The sequence below is a fragment of the Pleurodeles waltl genome, chromosome 4_2, assembly GCF_031143425.1.
Source record: "Pleurodeles waltl isolate 20211129_DDA chromosome 4_2, aPleWal1.hap1.20221129, whole genome shotgun sequence".
Lineage (NCBI taxonomy): Eukaryota > Metazoa > Chordata > Amphibia > Caudata > Salamandridae > Pleurodeles > Pleurodeles waltl.
This window is the reverse complement of record NC_090443.1, coordinates 366,227,836-366,249,757: the sequence shown is the minus strand read 5'-3', so window position 1 is coordinate 366,249,757 and position 21,922 is coordinate 366,227,836. Positions and strand designations below refer to the sequence as shown.

General features: G+C 48.3%; 1 protein-coding gene across 1 annotated transcript in view; it reads left to right on the top strand.

Annotated features, from left to right (window-relative positions):
- The window catches only part of LOC138292727 (cytochrome P450 2D15-like), a 496,310-nt gene extending 476,527 nt beyond the window's left edge, over positions 1 to 19,783 (top strand). The window contains exon 9 of the mRNA XM_069231465.1: positions 18,371 to 19,783. Coding sequence (XP_069087566.1) covers positions 18,371 to 18,549 — 179 coding nt within the window. The 3' untranslated portion in view covers positions 18,550 to 19,783. The remainder of the gene's footprint in view (positions 1 to 18,370) is intronic.
- The last annotated feature ends 2,139 nt before the right edge of the window (positions 19,784 to 21,922 follow it).

The window sequence follows — 21,922 nt, the reverse complement described above, 5'->3', positions numbered from 1 at the left end:
GAGGAGGGCTGTGGGTTTCCCTAGGCCAGTGCGAGTTCCGTAGGCTAGGCCCCTCCGTAATGCAGGCCATGTGGCACTCCACCACACCTCTGTAGAGTGCCAAGTACAGGTATACATGCCCCTGTGTCATCTATGTGTGCAGATGTCCACCATAGCCATGTTGGCCATATCCCAGGAACTGCATCTGTAGAGGCCAAGAGAGCGGCGTAGTGCAGGGGGCTGCTGTGTCTGTATTGTCCGCCAACGGTAGCGGTAAGCCATGCACTCAACCTGTCTTTCTTCTGTTTCCCACCCCCTTTTTGTGGTCTCCCTGTTCTTTTGTGCATCAGCATCATCAGGTGGAGGTAAAGTGGCACCGGAGCACGAGGGGCCTGCATCCCGCATGGCCATGGAGGGCCACACCACGGACTCTGAGTACACCAGTGGGACGGAGGGCGAGGGGAGCTTCACGGCGGTCACCGCATCAGCAAACAGCGACACGGACTCGTCCTCCGATGGGAGCTCCCTTGTGGTGGCGGCACCATCTGTGCCCCCCACTTCAACAGGTACAGCCGCCACCCCCCTACCAGCACCGTCCTCCCAGCAGCCCCTCAGCCTTCGCCCCGTGCCCGCTCACCCAGGAGGGTGGGCATCACCTTCGCCCCAGGCACCTCAGCCCCTGCCCCAGTCACCCCTGCTGCCCTCAGTGAGGAGGCCATTGACCTCCTCAGGTCACTCACTGTTGGGCAGTCTACCATTGTGCATGCCATCCAGGGTGTAGAGAGGGAGTTGCAACACACTTATGCATTCCTGGTGGGCATTCATTCTGGTCAGGCTGCCCATCATCGAACCCTGCAATCACTGGCCTCAGCACTGATGGCAGCCATTGTCCCTGTGTCTAGCCTCCCCCCTCCAACTTCCTCCACCGAGACCCAATCCCCTGTACCTCAGCCTATCCCAAGCACACCATCAGACCAGCCTGCACACACCTCAACACACAAGGGCAGCTCAGGCAAACATAGGCACCACACATCCCACAGGCACTCACACAAGCATCACCCACATACAGACACAGCAACATCCACTGCCTCCACTGTGTCCCCCTCCTCGTCGTCTCCCTCCTCCCCCCCAGTCTCGTCTACACTCTCACCTGCATGCATTACCACCACAGCCACTAGGACTCGCACCAGAACACCCACCACCACACCCCGCTCACCTGCACTCACCACCCCCACTACCATTTACACGTCCCCTGTGTCCTCTCCAAGTGTGTCTGTGACGCCCCCACCCAAAGTACACAAACGCGGCCACACACACACCCAACATGCATCCACCTCACAACAGCCTCCAGAACATGCACCTGCACCCAAATCACCAAAAGCTACACCTCCTACAAGCACCTCCTCTTCCTCCACTCCCAGACCCCCTCCAGCTACCCGTCCCAGTGTTCGTCAGAAACTTTTCCTGAGCAACGTTGACCTCTTTCCCACCACCCCCCCCTCCAATTCATAGGTCCCGTAGTAGCACCTCAGCCAAAAAAAGTCCGGTATCAGTGGTGCCTGTTAGAGGTATGTGGAGTGCACCGGGCACCAGGGCAGCCAGTGTGACACGGAGCCAAAGCACAGCCATTCCCCCCCCCTGTGAAGCACCAGAAGTTGGACAGTGCCCGACAGGAGAGGGTGAGGACTCCTGCCGGCAAAGCTGCTCACAAGGGTCCTGGGGGGAGTGTTGAGTCAGCTGTGACTCCTCCCAAGGTGGGGAAGGGGCAGAAGAAAGTGCCAAAGTGTGGGAAGAGCAGCACGGCGGAGAAGGCCGCCATCATCCCCGCTGCCCAGGATGCCACCGCCAGCCCCATCGTCACTGGTCAGGAGACCACCGCCGGAGTCAGTGCCCAGGAGGGCAGCACAATCGTCACTGGTCAGGAGACCACCGCCGGAGTCAGTGCCCAGGAGGGCAGCACAATCGTCACTGGTCAGGAGACCACCGCCAGAGTCAGTGCCCAGAAGGGCAGCACAATCGTCACTGGTCAGGAGACCACCGCCAGAGTCAGTGCTCAGGAGGGCCCCGGCAGCCACAGCCCCGCTGGGCAATGAGGGAACGCCATGGCACACACCGCTGCACAGGTCAGAGACAGCAAAGTAAAGCACCGCTGAACAGGGCAAGCACCGCTGAACTGGCCAAAGACCGCCATGGCAAGAACTGCTGAACAGGGCAAGCACCACTGAACTGGCCAAAGACCGCCATGGCAAGCACCGCTGAACAGGTCAAGCATCGCTGAACAGGGCAAGCACCGCTGAACTGGGCAAAGACCGCCATGGCAAGCACCGCTGAACAGGGCAAGCCCCGCTGGACAGGTCAAAGACCGCCATGGCAAGCACCGCTGAACAGGTCAAGCACCGCTGAACAGGGCAAGCACCGCTGAACTGGCCAAAGACCGCCATGGCAAGCACCGCTGAACAGGGCAAGCACTGCTGAACAGGTCCAGCACCGCTGAACAGGTCAAGCACCGCTGAACAGGGCAAGCACCACCAACTCAGGCATCGCTTGCCCATGTGTGGCAGGGGCAGTGACGGAACTGGGACCGTCACGGGGAGAGTGATGCACTCTGGGCACGTATCCCCCTCCAGAACCAGTGGAGAAAGACATCCACTACCTCAGTCCTTAACAGGATGAAGCACTCTGGGCACCACTCCCCCTCCAGAACCAGTGGAGACATGCATCCACTCCATCTGTCCTTCACAGGATGAAGCCCTCTGGGCACCAGTCCCCCTCCAGAACCAGTGGAGACTGTTATCCACTTGAGAGACTGTGGCTTTGCACTCCCCAGGATGGTACAGTGGGCAAACCACCCACTGAAAAGACTTGTGAGACTGTGGCTTTGCACTCCCCAGGATGGTACAGTGGGCAAACCACCCACTGCAAAGACTTGTGAGACTGTGGCTTTGCACTCCCCACGATGGTACAGTGGGCAAACCACCCACTGTAGAGACTTGTGAGACTGTGGCTTTGCACTCCCCAGGATGGTACAGTGGGCAAACCACCCACTGCAAAGACTTGTGAGACTGTGGCTTTGCACTCCCCAGGATGGTACAGTGGGCAAACCACCCACTGTAGAGACTTGTGAGACTGTGGCTTTGTACTCCCCAGGATACATCAATGGGCATGGAGCCCCGTCGTGGATCTGGCGTGGTGCTGTCATCCGGCTGTGGTGCCCCCCCTTCCCTTTCCCCTGAGGTGCCTGTTGTATTTCTGTCTGATGCCCCTGCAGTGTTCTCTCAGTTTCAGGACAGGTATCGCGTGTGGGCCTCGCCCATGCATTTTGGGCCCAGTGGGCCACGGACATTAGATGGTGCATACCTGCACTACTGATCGTGATGTTTATTTTTGGCATTTGTATATATTTCTGTAGATATTGGCTTACTGTATTGTGCTACATTACAATGGTTGTAGTCATTTCCTTTTGTCTTTGCATTCTTCCGGGTGGGTTGGGGGTTGTTACTGTGATGTGTTGAAATGCATTGGTGTGTGTGTTGTAGTGGGTGGGGGTGGGGGTGTTGCGTGTGTGTGTCCGTGACTTTTGCCTCCCCCATCCCCTATGTCGTAGGTGCAGTACTCACCGTTGTCTTCGGCGCCGCCGTTGCTGATGTTCGTAGAGGAGCAGGAACACAATCGCAGGGAGTATTTGGAGTTCCGACTCCATGGTGCCCTCCTACCTCGTGGAGTTTGTTCAGGTGAGCGTTTTCCCATTGGAATGGCTGTTTCCGCCGTGTTTTTATCCACGGTGAATCCGCCCCAGAAAAGGTGGCGGATTGTCCTGTTGTAATAGTGTGGGCGGTACTTTGTCTTCCGCCTGTCTGTTGGCGGTGACCGCCGCGCTGTTTGTCTGTACCGCCGTGGCAGTTGGAGTGTTAAAGTGGCTGTCTTTTTTGGCGGTTTCCGCCACGGTCATAATTCCCTTATTTTTACCGCCGGCCTGTTTGCGGTATTACCGCCGCTTTAACACCGTCCGCCAGGGTTGTAATGACCCCCATAATCTCCTCCTGCCACACCGTATTGTTGGGATTACACCCAGTGATCCTGTGAGACTCCTAAAGGCAACCATGAACTAATAGAGGCCTATTCCTAGGCAAATTGAATAGGCCAACACCCCAACAGCGTGACTGTGCTTATTGTACAAGAACTATTCCTCTACGGATATGTATGTCTCTCTGTACAGGGAGGTAGGGGACCCCTAAGCTCAATAAATGCAACATGGAGGATCCGCAGAAATCATAGTGTACACCTCTGTGAAATGCAGACTCAGGTCCTAGCTCTGAACTAGGTGGCCCAGTACTGGATTTGAGCTGTTAACATTCTTCTCTCAGCCGTTTAAACCAACCAGGGTTAGTGGAGTTATTTTGTAGTAATACACAAGTGCTACCAACACAGAGAGTTTGAGGCTGGGTAACCTACACTGGGGATCCTGGTAAAGGAATACTCTTCCTGGCTACAGGCTCATCACTATCAGCAAAACAGGGGATTTTTATTCTCCAGGCTCTTTGCTGCAATGTGAACTACTGCTGCATGACAAGATGGGAAAGCTGAAAAGTGTAAAACCTTCTATAAGTATGAGCGAAAATCTGATACCCCACTTGGCACCCTCAGACAGCACCACGACAGCCTTTCAACAGCTGGAAGCTACTCTCCACCCACAGTCCACCCAATTTGAAAGGGTCTTACAGGTCATATTAGACACCAAAACATCCCTAGAAGTAAAAATTGATTCAGTGTCACAAGACATAAACCTCCTACGAGCCGACCATTGAAAACTGACTGATTTGGAAATATGAAGATTCCTCCATCACGGCCTACCCTGACTTTACAGCAGCGGTACAGAGACTGTGGAACTCTCACACACTTAGATCAAACAGTGTCTCCGAGACCATAATGTTAGATATGTTTTACTGTTCCCTGCAAAACTCTGTGTAGTGGATGGCGAGACAACTCACATTTTTGCTTCACCAGAAGACATCTGGACATAGCTACACATCGAAAGCATGGCCCAGCCGCTAGAGGGTGAGGCCACAACTGAGAAGTGGTTAACTCCTCGCCCCAGACGCAAAGGTCGCAACATGTCCACAGCAAAACCATCCAGGACTCAAGCAGCAGAGGGTCAGGCTAAAGCTTTGCTGGAGACCACTCAGTACACTGCAAACTCCTTCACAGTGCTCCAAGACGAATGCATATCGGAATCTAACTCTGAATTTGGAAACTTCTGTGGCTCATCTGCAGATTCCACTAATGGACCAGTGGTTATCCCACGTACGGCTGACAATCTTTAAGAACTGCACTTGCGCCTGCCCCAACCATAGCTGTTTGCATAGATGGCTCAACCTGCACCTGGAGCCAGCTGTCCCACTGATCACTGATTGACAGACAGTTATAAATCACACTGCTCTGGATCCCATGAGGTGTTGATGACTCAGAGTGCAACTGGTTTGATGGCTGCACACCGCAGTAGTTTGTCAGAGTACCAGGGACTAAGCATGAGTACTCCTGATTCACCAGCTCCCACGACTGTGCTGCCAGCAGGAGGTAACTAATAATCACAAGAGGACTGGGCACAGTAGTGTATTATATCCTATGGGCTGAAGCCACAAGGTAAGACACTTCCAGAGAATCCGAGCCCCAACAAGAGACTTTCAAATGGACAAGTTTAACCCCACACCTAGTTTTCGTTTCACAGACTGTTACTTTGGGGTACCGGGTGGTAGGCCCGTTTGTCAACAGCCTGGGGGGATACTTTTTAGAACTGTTTTAAATATTGTTGCATGTTTATTTCTACAGATTCGGGAGGAGTTGGTGGGAGGAGGGGGGCACAGTGAGGGGGAGCGACTTTATGAGTAAATGTCAGGCATGGGAGGGGGAATGGTGTACACAGTGGTTGTGTCATTCTCTGTTCAGCTACTATATTTATGTAATGTACCATGAGCGCCTAAGCTAACATGATTGCACCACATTACAATCTACTGACATGGAACATGCAAGGTATGGCAACACACACCAAACTCTATCAGATTCATGCTTATCTCAAGCACCACCACACAAAAATAGCCATACTACAAGAAACCCATCTCACAGAAACAGAGCTCTGGAAGTTCAGGGCTAAATAGAGGGGACAGGTATATGGCACAGCCCCATCGGCATTCGCCTGAGGAGTGCTGATTTGGGTAGCACCAGGAGTTCCATATACTATGGAGTGATTCATCACGGATAAAGGGGGTAGATATGTGGTCCTGGAGGGAAACCTAAATTAGTCGCCATTAACACTGGCAGGGATATATGCACCTAATACAGGACACAGAGAATTCCTTGCTACCCTTACACCTGGTCCCTTTCATAACCTGGCAACTACCTGCCTTTGGGGGTGCAACTTCAACTGTGTACCAGACATAGACATGGATAGGTCCCACCCACCGCTTCCCGGAGTGCTGAGCAGAAGAGCGGCCCAGGGATTCGGCTCTTGGATGGTGGATAGAGGACTCCATGATCTATGGCACCTCAGGCACCTCACAGAGCCAGTTCATGAACTACACACTAGGATAGATCTGTTCTTTGTAGCGGCACATCTAGCTCAGATGGGTGTGAGGGCGAATATTTGGCCTTCACCCTCTCTAATCATTGCCCACTGCAGGTGGAGCTACAATAGGGTACACCACGCATGCATATCCCTATGTGGCGTCTACAAACTGAGTCGCTCTCTGATCCTCCTTTCTCGGGAAGAGCTAGCAGATTGTATTACCCAATATTTTGAACAGAATAAGGAAATCAACCCTCTTTGTGCCACAAAATTGGGATGCACATAAATCGGTAGTAAGAGACCACTGCCTTTTGGCATCATGGGGAGTCAGGGGTGCACTATGCCATGAATTGACGTCACTGGAGTCTGATTTGTGAAAGTTAAAAAAGGAGGTTGCGTCATGGATAACCAGCCCTGACCACTTTGGGGAACTCCAGAAAACATATAAAGACACAAGCACATGCCTATGCAGACATGACTACAGACACTACCTGGCCAGGCAGCATGCCGAGAGCAACCACTGAAGTAGGCTGCTGACATGGCTAGTTCATGATTAACACCAACGCACCACTTTTGGGGCTATTAGACTAGACACTGGCTGTTTGGCTAATACACAAATGGCCATTTGCAACTACTACTGCACACTTTATGTAGCAGGACCCGCTCCCACCTCTGGGTAACTGGCCACCTTTCTGGATGATCTTCCCCTAACTCCACTCATCCCACAGCAGAAAGGCAAGCTTGATGAGCCGATCTGGCTTAAGGAAATTCAGACTTCATTTGCACAGATCACTCGGAACAAAACACCAGGCATGGATGACCTGCAGGCTGAATAATATTTCACCTGTTCTGCAGATCTTACCCAACCACTGCTTGCAGTATTTAATGAGGTTAGATTTCGTGTCCCACTCTCGGATTCCCAGCTTGAGGTGCTCATAGTAATCTTACCCAAACCTGGACGAGACCCACTTGACGTGTGCTCTTAAAGGCCACTATCTCTGCTCAATTTGGACTGTAAATTGCTGGGTAAAATACTTGCAAACAGACTCCTTCCTTTGATAAGCCAATTGATTCATGAGGATCAATCAGGCTTTATCCCAGGTCAAAGTACATTTCTAAACATTTGATTCCTCTTACAACTGCTTCAGGATACCCCAAAGGCTGACTATGATAGGGTGGCAGTCTTCCTAGATATTGAGAAGCCTTCTACATCCTAAGTTGGGAGTTTCTGCTGGAGACCCTAAGACGCATGGGTTTGGCCCTGGGTTCTTGAGCTGGGTGAGCACTTTGTACTCCAACCCTCTAGCCAGAGTGAAAATGGGACAATTAATTTGTGACAGATTTCCTATACACCCTGGCACCAGGCAGGGGTGCTCACTTTCACCATTGCTATTTGCGATTACAATGAAACCTTTAGCTTCCTGTTTCCACCTTAATGCAGGAGAATGGGGAATCCCAGACTGAGATATCTACCACGTCGTGTCACTCAATGCCGATGATGCACTAATATACCTACGCAAGGGAGTGGCCTCTCTACCAGATGTAACGGCTATACTAGACACGTTTGGTGATATATCCGAGCTTAGGGTAAACTGGATGAAATCTTGTCTGTTCCCACTCACCCAGATTCTGACACCTTTAAAAACCACCCTCCCAACTCATTGTTTACAATGGTGCCATGTTTCATTCAAATACCTAGGAATACAAATATATCATTCACTGATGATCTCAAAGAGTGGAATCCGGTTTGTGCTGTTTGCTCTATCCGTGGATCACTCCACTTTCTGTGCTCACTACCACTTTCACTACCTTCGTCGGCTGAGTGACTCCACCAGCACGGAAAAAGCATCTATATGTGCAAGATTAGGCCCAGTTAGTACACATACTTGGCTGTCAGACCGAGCATGCCCCCCATTGAAGAGGACCAACCTGATGGACACACCAGCATATGTTGGTGCAGGTTTGTGCAAGGCAAATCCCCAGTCCTGCCTTACTCTCCACTAATCCCCATGGCCCACATACAAGGTGTCCAAGCCCTGACCATGCACCATGATATGGCCCCATGGACAGCAGCAAACTTAGTAATGTTTGGGGACTTCTTTAGGGATAATCCTTTCTGTCTTATGACAACATTATAGAAGCTTACGCTATTATAGGCCAAGGACAGTTCCTAACATGTTGTGCCATTCGACAATTGGTGCATGATACCTGGAAGGAAGATGAAGCAGAGCCACCAGTGTCAACCGTCCTTAATGTCCTGTTATTGAGGATAGGTTTCAGAAATATTATCTCTATGTTATATGAAACCTTAAAAACAAGCACCAACACAGATAGGAAGGGAGCGCTAGTTCATTGGAACGCAGTCCTTCCTAGACCTCTGTCCCAAAAGGCATGGTTGAGAACCCTCCAACATGTTAAATAGGTCTCACATAACCCTAGATTACGATTCACCCAATTTAACTATCTTCACCAAGCATACCTATCCCGACAACCCATTAAGGGCCTGATTACAACTTTGGAGGAGGTGTTAATCTGTCCCAAAAGTGACGGTAAAGTGACGGATATACCACCAGCCGTATTGCGAGTCCATTATATCCTATGGAACTCGTAATACAGCTGGTGGTATATCCGTCACATTTGGGACGGAGTAACACCTCCTCCAACGTTGTAATCAGGCCCTAAGTGCCTGTTTCCATTGACAACTCCAGAATGCCCAATATGTGGGTTGCAAAATGTGTGGTTCTATCACATGGTGTGGGATTGTCCTCCTTTGCAGAGCACTTGGCAAGAGATAACTGTGACAACAGCAGATGTAGTGGGCCATATGTTATTCTCCACTACCAAATCCTGCCTCCTTGGACTTTGCCCTAAAGCCAAGGGCTACAAACACCTCCACAGGTTTATTGATTTGCCATTTGTGTTGTTTAAACGGCTTATAGTGATGCAGTGGAAGGCAACTACCACACCAGACAATAACAAATGGCTCCAAACCCTGCTACAGTGGGCCCGAGCAGGAGCAAGTGTGCTGCACTCCATGAGAGACAGAGGCTTGGCCTGCGTTGGATGTGAGGTATGGGATGGATTTGTGACTAATACAGAAGCTAAGAACGATACCCGCCCCCCTTTAGAGGGTGGTTCTCCACCACAGTACTCGATCCTCACACATATAAACCAATTAAGGGCTCTACAGTGACCACTACACACATTACAATAGTATGTACAGGAAATGCCACTGTCACAAACAAATCACTCAATACACTGCATTAGGCAGCCATTGACCACTATGCTGCCACCTCCTCCTCTGCCCATACTACACAATGGAGCAATCCCTCCACACCCACATTAGGATGACTGCCATTTTATCATTCCCTACCCCAAATATAATGAGAAGTAATCAATACTACACAGCCTCTGTATTTTTAATAGCACCACAAGAGCAGATCTTTGGGCACTTATTCTTATACAAATTGTGCACTGGCTGTGAGGCCCAATTTCCAAAGACAAACGTGGCAACTCTGCCTAATACTGCCTTTTAACCCCTTCGCTGCCAGGCCTTGGGAAAAAGTGGCTGCAGAAAAAGGCTTGTGGTTTTTTCCCTGAAAATGGCATCAACAAAGGGTTTGTGGTGCTAAAATCACCAGCAACCCAGCTTTCAGGAACAGGCAGACTTGAATCAGAAAACCCAATTTTTCAACACAAATTTGGCATTTTACTGGGAAATACCCCATTTTTACAAATGTTTGTGCTTTCAGCCTCCTTCCAGTCAGTGACAGAAATGGGCATGAAACCAATGCTGGATCCCAGAAACCTAAACATTTCTGAAAAGTAGACTAAATTCTGAATTCAGCAAGGGGTCATTTGTGTAGATCCTACAAGGGTTTCCTACAGAAAATAACAACTGAAAAAGAAAAATATTGAAATTGAGGTGAAAAAAACAGCAATTTTTCTCTACGTTTTACTCTGTAACTTTTTCCTGCAATGTCAGATTTTCGAAAGCAATATACCGTTACGTCTGCTGGACTCCTCTGGTTGCGGGTATATATAGGGCTTGTAGGTTCATCAAGAACCCTAGGTACCCAGAGCCAATAAATGAGCTGCACCCTGCAGTGCGTTTTCATTCTATACCGGGTATACAGCAATTCATTAGCTGAAATATAAAGAGTGAAAAATAGCTATCAAGAAAACCTTTGTATTTCCAAAATGAGCACAAGATAAGGTGTTGAGGAGCAGTGGTTATTTGCACATCTCTGAATTCCGGGGTGACCATACTAGCATGTGAATTACAGGGCATTTCTCAAATAGATGTCTTTTTTACACACTCTCTTATGTTTGGGAGGAAAAAATGTAGAGAAAGACAAGAGGCAATAACACTTGTTTTGCTAATCTATGTTCCCCCAAGTCTCCCGATTAAAATGATACCTCACTTGTGTGGGTAGGCCTAGCGCCCGCGACAGGAAACATCCCAAAACACAACGTGGACACATCACATTTTTTTGAAGAAAACAGAGGTGTTTTTTGCAAAGTGCCTACCTGTAGATTTTGGCCTCTAGCTCAGCCGGCACCTAGGGAAACCTACCAAACCTGTGCATTTTTGAAAACTAGAGACCTAGGGGAATCCAAGATGGGGTGACTTGTGGGGCTCTGACCAGGTTCTGTTACCCAGAATCCTTTGCAAACCTCAAAAAAAATTGGCTAAAAAAACACATTTTCCTCACATTTTGGTGACAGAAAGATCTGGAGTCAGAGAGGAGCCACGAATTTCCTTCCACCCAGCGTTTCCCCAAGTCTCCCGATAAAAATGATACCTCACTTGTGTGGGTAGGCCTAGCGCCTGTGACAGGAAATGCCCCAAACACAACGTGGACACATCACATTTTTTGAGGGAAAACAGAGGTGTTTTTTGCAAAGTGCCTACCTGTAGATTTTGGCCTCTAGATCAGGCGGCACCTAGGGAAACCTACCAAACCTGTGCATTTTTGAAAACTAGAGACCTAGGGGAATCCAAGATGGGGTGACTTGTGGGGCTCTGACCAGGTTCTGTTACCCAGAATCCTTTGCAAACCTCATAATTTGGCTAAAAAAACACATTTTCCTCACATTTCGGTGACAGAAAGTTCTTGAATCTGAGAGGAGCCACAAATTTCCTTCCGCCCAGCGTTCCCCCAAGTCTCCCGATAAAAATTATACCTCACTTGTGTGGGTAGGCCTAGCGCCTGCGACAGGAAATGGCCCAAAACACAACGTGAACACATCAAATTTTTTCATAGAAAACAGTGCCTACCTGTGGATTTTGGCCTCTAGCTCAGCCGGCCCCAGGGGGGGCAGAAATGGCCTAAAATAAATGTGCACCCCCATCCCCCCCCCCCGGAGCTACCCTTGACTACGGGGTCGCTCCCCCTGCGTGACATTGGCACCAAAAAAAAAAATCCCCGGTACCTAGTGGTTTCAGCCACCTTGGGGCAGATTGACCTAAAATCGGCCAATCTGCCCCCAAAGGGGGCAGAAATGGCCTAAATACAATTTTCCCCTCCAGGGGAGCGACCCATGTCCAAGGGGTCGCTCCCCATCTGTAAAACAAAAAAAAACAAAAAATCCCCGGTGCCTAGTGGTTTCTGCCCCCCTTGGGGGCAGATCGGCCTAATCAAAATAGGCTGATCTACCCCCCAGGGGGGCAGAAATGGCCTAAAATAATTTCCCCCACATGGGGAGCGACCCTTGCCTAAGGGGTCGCTCCCCTTGCGTGAAATTCACGTAAACAAAAAAAACTCCCTCGTGTCTAGTGGTTTCTGCCCCCCTTGGGGGCAGATTGGCCTCATCAAAATAGGCCAATCTGCCCCCAAGGGGGGCAGAAATGGCCTAAATATAATTTGCCCCCTAGGGGAGCGACCCTTGCCTAAGGGGTCGCTCTCCACCTAAAAAAAAAACAAATTTCAACAAACAAAAATGATCCCTGGTGCCCTAGAGGTTTCTGCCCCCAGGGGGGGCAGAAAAGGCCTTCCTAAAAAATGCTCCCCATTGGGAGCGACCCTTGCCCAAGGGGTCTCTCCCTCATGCCTATTTCACACAAAAAAACATCCCTGGTGTCTAGTGGGCGTTTCAAAAGCCGGATTGCAAGCAATCCGGCTTTTGAAATGCTTGGAGAGACTTTCCTTCCCGTTGAAGCCTCTCCTTGCCTCCCCCAATTTTATTTTTTAAGTGAACTTGATATATCTGATATTCTAGCTGCATATTTCTTAACTTTAGAATTTCCAGGTGTTAGCTTGGAATCCGAAACCTTTGCTGAGCAATACCCTTGCGTGCGCCGTCGGGTGGCATCGTTCAAATCTGTGTGGCATCGTTGGTGTTGTTGTAGCCATCTGTAACATCACAGTCGCCTATAAATGCACCACCCAGGCACATGTACTTCAGTTCTATTCCTTCCGCGCCAGTTAAGCGCATATCCAGAACAGAGCTATCCTCTGTCTTTTTTGACAGTCCTTTTTCAGCCTTTTTGTAGAGACTTTTTTCATCTGTTTAACGATGACCTCGAGAAAGACTGGATTCGTGCCGTGTGGCAATTGCCATTGTGCCATATCGGTGATGAATCCATGCCAGGTATGACTATGGTGTCTCGAGGGCGACCACAATTTGAAGTTGTGCTCAGACTGCTGGGTCATGGCTCCGAAAGCTTTGAAAGAGCAGTCCCTGAAGCTAATGGCGGCCCGGCAGTAGACATCTGCCAGTCGACTCCTCGGACGTCACGGTCACAGTCAAGGAAAAGGTTGTGGGACCACTCCAGGAGTCTGAAGTCCTCTTCGTCCCACTCGAGGTCCTCCAGGCATTCGGGGAAGAGGCACAACAAGAAGGCTAAGTGGACTTCGCCTTGCCCGTTGGCTGACGAGGCGACTCGTGAACGTCAATGTTTCAGGCACGGTTCCACAGAACCAATGCCAGGACTGACTCTGCATCTTCCTCCCTTTCCGGAAGCTGGTGTGGCCCTATCTCAACTTAATGAGTTTTATGAGGACATGTGCCTCGTGGTTGAGTGGGCCAGACCCGCCAGAGCACCTTATGGCCTGCGGGGTCAGCAGAGACCCCATCAGGTTCCACGCCGGCGACTTCAGCCTCAGCTTCGATGGGGCCTTGAGGATTCGATTCCGGATCCAAAATGGTGCCAATCTAACACAACGCTACCTGTGGCGCAAGCTCCATTCTGATCAATGATGATCTGGAGCCAGAACGGTGTCGCACAACATCTATTTGGGCGCCAATGGTGGCCACAGGTGCCAGATCAATGTCTGAGCATTTTCTTGAACAGCCAGGCACTGGTGAGGAATAGTAGGGGTCTTTGGACCCTCTAAAAACCCACATGGAGCCATTGGACTAGTAGCAGGATCTAGGAGAGGCTAGTGGAAAGGACAACTCTCCAGATACTGGCTTGCTCTCTCCTCCTACAGTGGCTACAGTGGAGGGTGCATCGTATGCAATGTTGGTGCGTAGGGCAGGGGAGGTCCTTGATATGCCTTCAGTGCCGGTCAGGACTAACCTGATAAAGGTGCTTCAGCCGGGGACTTCCACATCGGAACTGATGCTGCCCTTCAATGAAGCCCTCACTGATGTCCTGCTTGTACGTGGTTCAAACCCAGCACAGGAACACTTGTAAACAGGACAAGCAGCCGCTCCCATTGGCCGGCTCCGGGTGACCCTAATTTCCTCACCCAATGCCCTACCTCAGAGAGCTTGGTAGTCCAAGCATTTACATCCCATGGCGCCTTCCGTTACGCACCTCCGGATAGGGAATCCAAGAGGCTGGATCAGCTTGGAAAGAAGATGTTTTCTTCCGACAGCCTGGCATTGAGGTCGGTAAACACCTCATGCCTATCAGGCTGTATTTCCCACACTTTGTGGAATACGGTGGTGCAGATGCTGCCTCAGGTCCCGGAGAACATGCAGGATATTCTTTCCCAAGAGTTTAGGGAAGGGAGAGATGCAACAAAGTTTAGCATAAGGTGTAGTTTGGACACAACTGACTCGGTGGGTAAAGCGATTTTGTCAACAGTGGCCCTTCGACGCCACACGTGGCTTTGTACATCTGGCTTTTCGGAGGATGTCCAGACAAATCTCATAGATATGTCTTTTGATGGGTCCGGCCTATTCAGCGAAAAGGCAGACTCTGTCCTGGAGCAATTTAAGGACTTCCAGGCAAGTCCTTGGGCCTCTTGGCGACTCCTCACCAGCAGTCTGCCTATTGCCCATTTCGTGGATTCGGAAGGGGGGTGACACCACATCATACATAGTCCAGCCACCGTCCCGCGCCAGGCCAACATCTTGTGCGATATCCAGTTGGAGGGAGGATTCAATTTCATCTCCCTCACTGGCAATCTATAACATCCGACAAATGGGTCTTGCAGATCATACAGAAGGGCTATTCCCTCCCCTTCCAGTCTTTTCCTCCCTCAATGCCTCCATCAAAATAACGGCTGATGGAGGATTACTTAGTTTTGCTCTGCGAGGAAGCTGTGGCTCTCTTGGCCAAGGAAGCCACAGAAAGAGTCCCAATGTCAGGAGTAGGCAGTTGTTGTTATTCCTTCTACTTTCTGATACCCAAAAAGAAAATGGGCCTTTGCCCTATGCTGGACTTACAGGACATCAATCTCTTCCTCAAAAAGGAGAAATTCAAAATACTTACTCTAGCTAAGGTATTGTCTACCCTAGACCAAGGAGACTGGATGGTAGCGTTGGACTTGCAGGATGCATACTTTCATATCCCCATCCTGCCTGCCCAACTGCGTTACCTGCTGCTCAAGGTGGGCCACGGGCACATTCAGTTTACAGTACTCCCCTTCAGCCTTACCAGCGCCCCTCGAGTGTTCACCAAAGTGATGGGGGTGGTTGCAGCTCATGTGCGCAGATACCTTGATGACTGGCTGTTGAAGGCTCCTTTGCCCCAGACTGTCATCACCCACCTTCAGACTACGGCGAACCTCCTGCATTTATGGGGTCCACTATAGACGAGCCAAAGTCACACCTGACTGCCTCTCACACGCTCCCTTTCATGGGAGCTGTTTTGGACACAGTGCAGTTTCTGGCCTATCCTCTCAAGCAGCGAGTCCAGAATATTCAGGTTATGATTCTGATGTTTCGACCTCTATCATGGATTTCGGTGAGACAAACCAGATGGCATATGAGGGCTCTGCAGTGAGACCTGAAGTTCCAGTGGGCACAACATCAGGGAAATCTCTCCGACTCTGTTCAGATCTCAGAGGGAACTGCAAAAGATTTGCAGTGGTGGTTAAAGAACCCCAACTTGGTCAGAGGCAGACTTCTCTCCCTTCCCCTGCCAGATTTTCCATTAGTGACATATGCATTACTTTTGGGATGGAGCGGGCATCTAGGAGAGGTAAAGATCAGAGGTCGTTGGGCTCTGGCAGAATCCGGACTCTATATCAACGTACTGGAGCTCCGGGCGATCCAGCTAGACTTGACAGCAATGTGGTACTGCAACAAGCAGGGTGGTGTGGAGTCGTGGACCATTTGTCAAGAGGCCTTGTACCTCTGGACATGGCTGGAACAGGAGGGCATAACCCTCGTGGTTCATCACCTGTCAGGTTCTCTGAACACCAGGGTGGACAAACTCAGTCATCGATGCCTCGTGGATCACAAGTGGCATCTCTATCTGGAGGTGGCACAAGGACTCTTTAAGCAGTGGGGAGTGCCTTGGTTAGACCTGTTTGCCTCTGTAGAGAACGGTCAATGATAGCAGTATTGTGCATTGAATGCTTTTTGTTGCAAGTGGAGTTTAGGTCTCCTGTACACCTTTCTGCCCATACCACTTCTATCCAGAGTTCTCAAGAAGATCAGGAACGACTGGGCCTAAGTAATCCTGGTGGTTCTGGAATGGGCACGGTATCCTGAGCTGCTGACGATGAACATCAATGTTCTGATCAGGCTGCCCCTTTGGGAAAAACTTCTGTTGCAGCAGCAAGGGAAGGTTCTTCACCTGAACCTGTCAACTCTGCACCTTTATGTGTGGAAATTGAGTGGCAGCAGTTGGCGGCCTTTGACCTTCCTCCCGAAGTCTGTAATGTTGCTCTGGAAGCCAGGCATCTGGTCATCAAGACGGTACATGCCTTCTGTTGGAAACACTTTGATATTATTGTACAGAAAGATCTATTGACCCTCTTTCTGCTTCTTTCTCTGATATTGTAGTATTTATCTTGTCCCTTGCCCAGCAGGGCTCTGCATTGAGCTCTCTCAAGGGTTATCGTTCTGCCTTATCAGCCTTTCTTCGGCTGCCCAATCAGCCTTCATTATTTAAATCTCCTATTGTAAAGAGATTCCTTTAAGGGCTTGTACATATGTTTCTTCCCATGCCTTTTGGCATGCCTCAGTGGGACTTAAATCCGGTTCTCACTTTTCTATTGTGTGCTCCTTTTGAGCCTTTACACGATTGTCCCCTTCGGCTGCTCACCATCAAGACAGCCTTCTTAGTGGCAATAACATTTGCCAGGAGGATGAGTGAGATGCAGTCTCTTGTCAAAACCTCCGTATCTCACCATGTTTTCAGACAGGATAGTGCTTCGCACTCATGTCTTTTTCATCCCTATAGTGGTGACCCCATTTCACCTGGGTTAAAACATCACCCTTCCCACCTTCTTTGCTCCACCGCATTCCTCTAAGGAAGAGGAGCAACTCCATCAACTGGGATCGAAAAGAGCATTGACGTTCTACTTTGACCGCTCAAAAAAATTCCAGGTGGATGACTAACTCTTTGTGCGGTATGTGGGAGCAAAGAAAAACCAGGCAGTGCCCAAATAAACCATTTTGTGAAGGGTCACTCTCTGCATAAAAATCTGCTATGCTCTGGCCAAGAAGCAGCCTTCTGAGGGCTTGGGGGCTCATTCCACCAGGGGTAAGGCTGCTACCACTGCGGTTAGTAAGAGGTGTACCAGTCCTGGACATCTGTCAGGCTGCAACATGGACGTCTCTGCACAAGTTTGCCAAACACTACTGCCTGGACAGTCAAGCCCACAGGTTGGGCACTTTGCCCGTTCGGTCCTGCAGTATTTTTTAGTTTGAGGACAATTTGTCTGCAGCCCACCCCCAGAAGGTTATGGTTTGGGTATCTATTCTAAAGGTAAGGAATTTGCATCTAGAAGTCTCTATCAGATGAACAAGTTACTTACCTTTGGTATTGCGTTATCTGTTAGAGACTCTATCTAGGTGCAGATTCCTTCCGCCTACCCATGCCTCCCCTCCCTGCGGACTCATTTCCTAGAGTTCAGGATTGTCCCTTCCATGGCCCTAGTTTTTTCGCCAAGACAGAACTGTTGGTTCTTTCCATGGCTCTGAGATTCTGGCATAGAAGTTTGTGGAAAAGTACTGACGTACGTGTACCTGGGTGGTGTCTTTATAGGCAACCATGACATCACAGATGGCTCCAACGGCACCGACGACGTCATGCGGATCCGAGCGAAGTCACCTGACGGCGCACACAAGGGCATTGCTCAGCAAAAGTTCTGGATTCCAAGCTGATGCCTGGAAATTCTATAGGTAAGGAATCTGAAGCTAGATAGAGTCCCTACCTGACAATGCCTTACCAAAGGTAAGTTACTTGTTCTTCCGACAAGCTCTTCTTGTTGGAATATCCTATTCTTTCATAATTTTGACACCTGAGTAACTTTTTCTAATAAAGTTAGTAATGAAGTTGCAAGATAATTCTTTGTTTACTACTATATCATAAAATGGTTTGATTTACTTACTGAAAGTCATTGCCTCAAAAAAGATGACCAACATGAAGATTGGTTGCACTTTTTAAAAGGTATTTGCTCTAAAACTCTTGTTTATTTTCAGGACGCCGTGTTTGTTTGGGAGAGCAGATGGCCAAGATGAATCTCTTCCTCTTCTTCACCTCCATTTTTCAAAAGTTCACTTTCCATATCCCTAGGGATCAGCCAAGGCCAAGTGAAATGGCCACTGGTGGAACCATAAGAGCCCCCCTACCTTACCAGCTATGTGTTGAAGTGAGATAAAGGAAGAACACCATCTCTGGCAAAGCATTGCACCACAATGACACCTGAAACTGTTGTGCCATAGGCAGCTCTTTCAGAGAATAATGCCTGAAATTTTGTAATTTTATAGAGTTTGATAATGTCCCTTGGCTTTTGTTTCTTTTTTATAGTTAAAACCGTAATGTATTGATGTGTAAGCAGGCTACATCACAATTTTTCAAGTGTAAAATAAATAAATGCAGATGCTCTGATTATATGAGTGTTAGCCCAATCCAAACCTACTTTATGACTTGTCAACTACATTTTAAAGATTACAAATTAATAATACTAGAAGACAAGGCAAACCTATTTGTTTGACTCTGTATTACATTACATATATTGATCTCAGTTCAAATTAAGGGCCTGAGATAGATTTTGGTGGACAGGGTACTCCATCGCAAATGCAACAAAATACCTTGCCAGCCGAAACTTTCATTTGCCCACCTCATTTAGAATGGTCCAGACTGTAAGTTTTCCGTCAATGAAGCCCCAGTTGGTTCTGTCTACAGAAAGGTTCCGCCAACAGAGTAAGGGCCATTGGAAGAAGGGGATTTCTCTGCTCACCCTATTTAGGGTGGGTGATGTAATGTCTTTTTAAATGTTTTGTCTGTTGATTCCAGGAAAAACCTGGTAGTGAGGGACAGAAAATAACAATAATGACCCCCCACTACCCTGGGAAAAAATTCCCAGGGCTTGGGGGTCATTATTGTTTTGTTTTTCAAAAACAAACGATCACTTTGGGAGTTTGTTTTTGAAAAAACTAAAAATGTTAAGAGTTTGGCAGATGGCGATCAAAACATATGGCAGCCTTCCCAAACGTACGTTTTATCTTTAAAGGAACCTCTGTGATGGTAGTTCCTTTTGATGTACAGAGATGACCTCTCTCAGAAGATCTCAAAATATGGTGGACCGCAGTCTATCATGGTGCTGGAGGTAATGCCCTCCTCCACCCTGACAGACAAAGCACCGTCCGCCAAGCTTAAAATCGGGGCCTATATTTCTTGAAAAATCATTGTCGAATAATTATACTGCGTAACATACTGTCCATCTGTGATATCTTCTAAATCTACTAAAGAATGAAACACAGGTTACAGATTTTAATTAAAAATAGACCAAAAAGGCAACTAGAAAGCATACAGAGACATAAAGTAATTCTTTATGAGTTTAAAGCAATTTGCCTGAACTTTGACAATAAATGATATTTTTCCCAGTTGCAACAAAACTGCTTTGTTAGTTATCCATGTGTCAATGTGTGGATTAATCATGGATTCCCAGTTCTTTATGACCCAGGGTTACTAAGATGTATGTGTTTGTGTACTATGTCAAAAATCAGCACCGTTATAGCTGCATGTGTCAAAAGAATTATGCTGTGTCATACATGCTACATGATACTGTGCAATGACATGCAAATGCCTAACAATGCACTGGAGGTCATCTATGAGGCAGTCTAAGAGGTAATCCAAGCAGGAACAGAGAATGGAAGAAGGAAAAGGAAATACATATTCACACAGGAGGAGGTGGAGATATTAATCATAATGGTAAGAAGAATGGAGAATCACCTTTTTTCACTTCTAAGGTCCCTCAAATCAAGAAGGTTACATTGTTGTCAGGTATCATTAACATGTTTAATGTAGTGGTACTAACAACTAGTACAGTTGAAAAGTGCCAAAATAGGTGGCGTGACTAGGTACCCAGAACCAAGGAAAAGTTAGCTCAAAACCATCACTATTCCATGGTAACAGGGAGCATACTGAAGACCATACGCAGTTGACATCCATTGAGGTGCAAGTAGTGGCAGGCATTGGAAAGGAGCTGGTTGTTGAACTTAAATACCCAAACACCTTTGACCTTGTTGACACCACAGCTCACGGTAAGCACACAAAGAAAGAGAGAGCATTCTAAAACCGATAATGCCATGTGTAAATATTATTCATTTTAATGCACATTTACTTCTGTTTAACATTCTAATATTTTAAAATATCACAAGACCCCTCACAGAGGCACATGCTGTGCGGCTAACTTATTAAAGACTGGTGTGGCCCTTGTGCCACACAACGGGGCGCAAGAGCAATGCAACTCTTAAGTTAGATTTTTCAAGCCACGCAAGGCCACCTTGCATGGCCTTGCCTGGCTTGCTAAATCTAGAGTAACAAAACACAGCGCAAATCGCTGCATTGCATTACTTTGCTCTGCAAGGCGTTCCATGGGCAGAGCATGGGTGTTACAAAATAAATAAAAAACAACCCATCTCCAAATCGACGCTCTTGAAAGGAGAATCGTAAAATACAATGAACTTCATAAATGAATTGATGCAATATACATAATGCCTTCTTACAGTTGTTTATTCAAAAGTTTACTTTTACAACTTCACAAATGATCAATAAAAGGCATAGGCACACATGCCCAACACCCCCAAAAAATATAAAAACAAACACTCACAACCTCAATGCATACCATTCACACCCATCATGTCATACTCAATTTTACACCAAAAAATAGCTGATTAATTCAGTCCTATACAGTGCAAAATAATTTTAAATAAGGTTGATCCTCAAATGAAAAATTATAATGTAAGTGCCGACAACACATGTTTTTGAAAATCAGTTCACATATTCAGAGATACATCGCTAAAGTTTCACATTCAAGAATGTCTTAAACAGATTTGTTGCACGAGTCAACACAGTACAAACGTTCACCTAGATGCACCCAAAACTTAGAAGTGTGACTGTAAGGCTGAGGTACAGGTGACGACGTGTGTTTCAGGGTCTGGTGGTCAGCTGACGAAACACCTTCATCAGGGCACTGACTGATGTGTACAGCAAAACATTAAAACATCCAGTCGGTGGAAGGAAGGGCAGCCCAAAGAAATAATCTGAGTCCCACTAGTGCAGGACATGATGGTTCTAAGGCCCGTATTTATACTTTTTGACGCTAAACTGCGCTAACGCAGTTTAGCGTCAAAAGGTTTAGCGTCGGCTAACGCCATTCTGAAGCACCATGCGGGCGCCGTATTTATTGAATGGCGTTAGCCGGCGCTAGCAGACCGGCGCTGCCTGGTGTGCGTGGAAAAAAAACACGTACACCAGGCAGCGCCGGCGTTGGGGAAAATGGCGTTAGGGCGTCTTAAAATGGGGCAAGTCAGGTTGAGGCAAAAAAATCGCCTCCACCCGATTTGCGCCATTTTTAACGACGCCCAGACGCCATTTACATGACTCCTGTCTTAGTAAAGACAGGAGTCATGCCCCCTTGCCCAATGGCCATGCCCAGGGGACTTATGTCCCCTGGGCATGGTCATTGGGCATTGTGGCATGTAGGGGGGCACAAATCAGGCCCCCCTATGCCAAAAAAAAATATA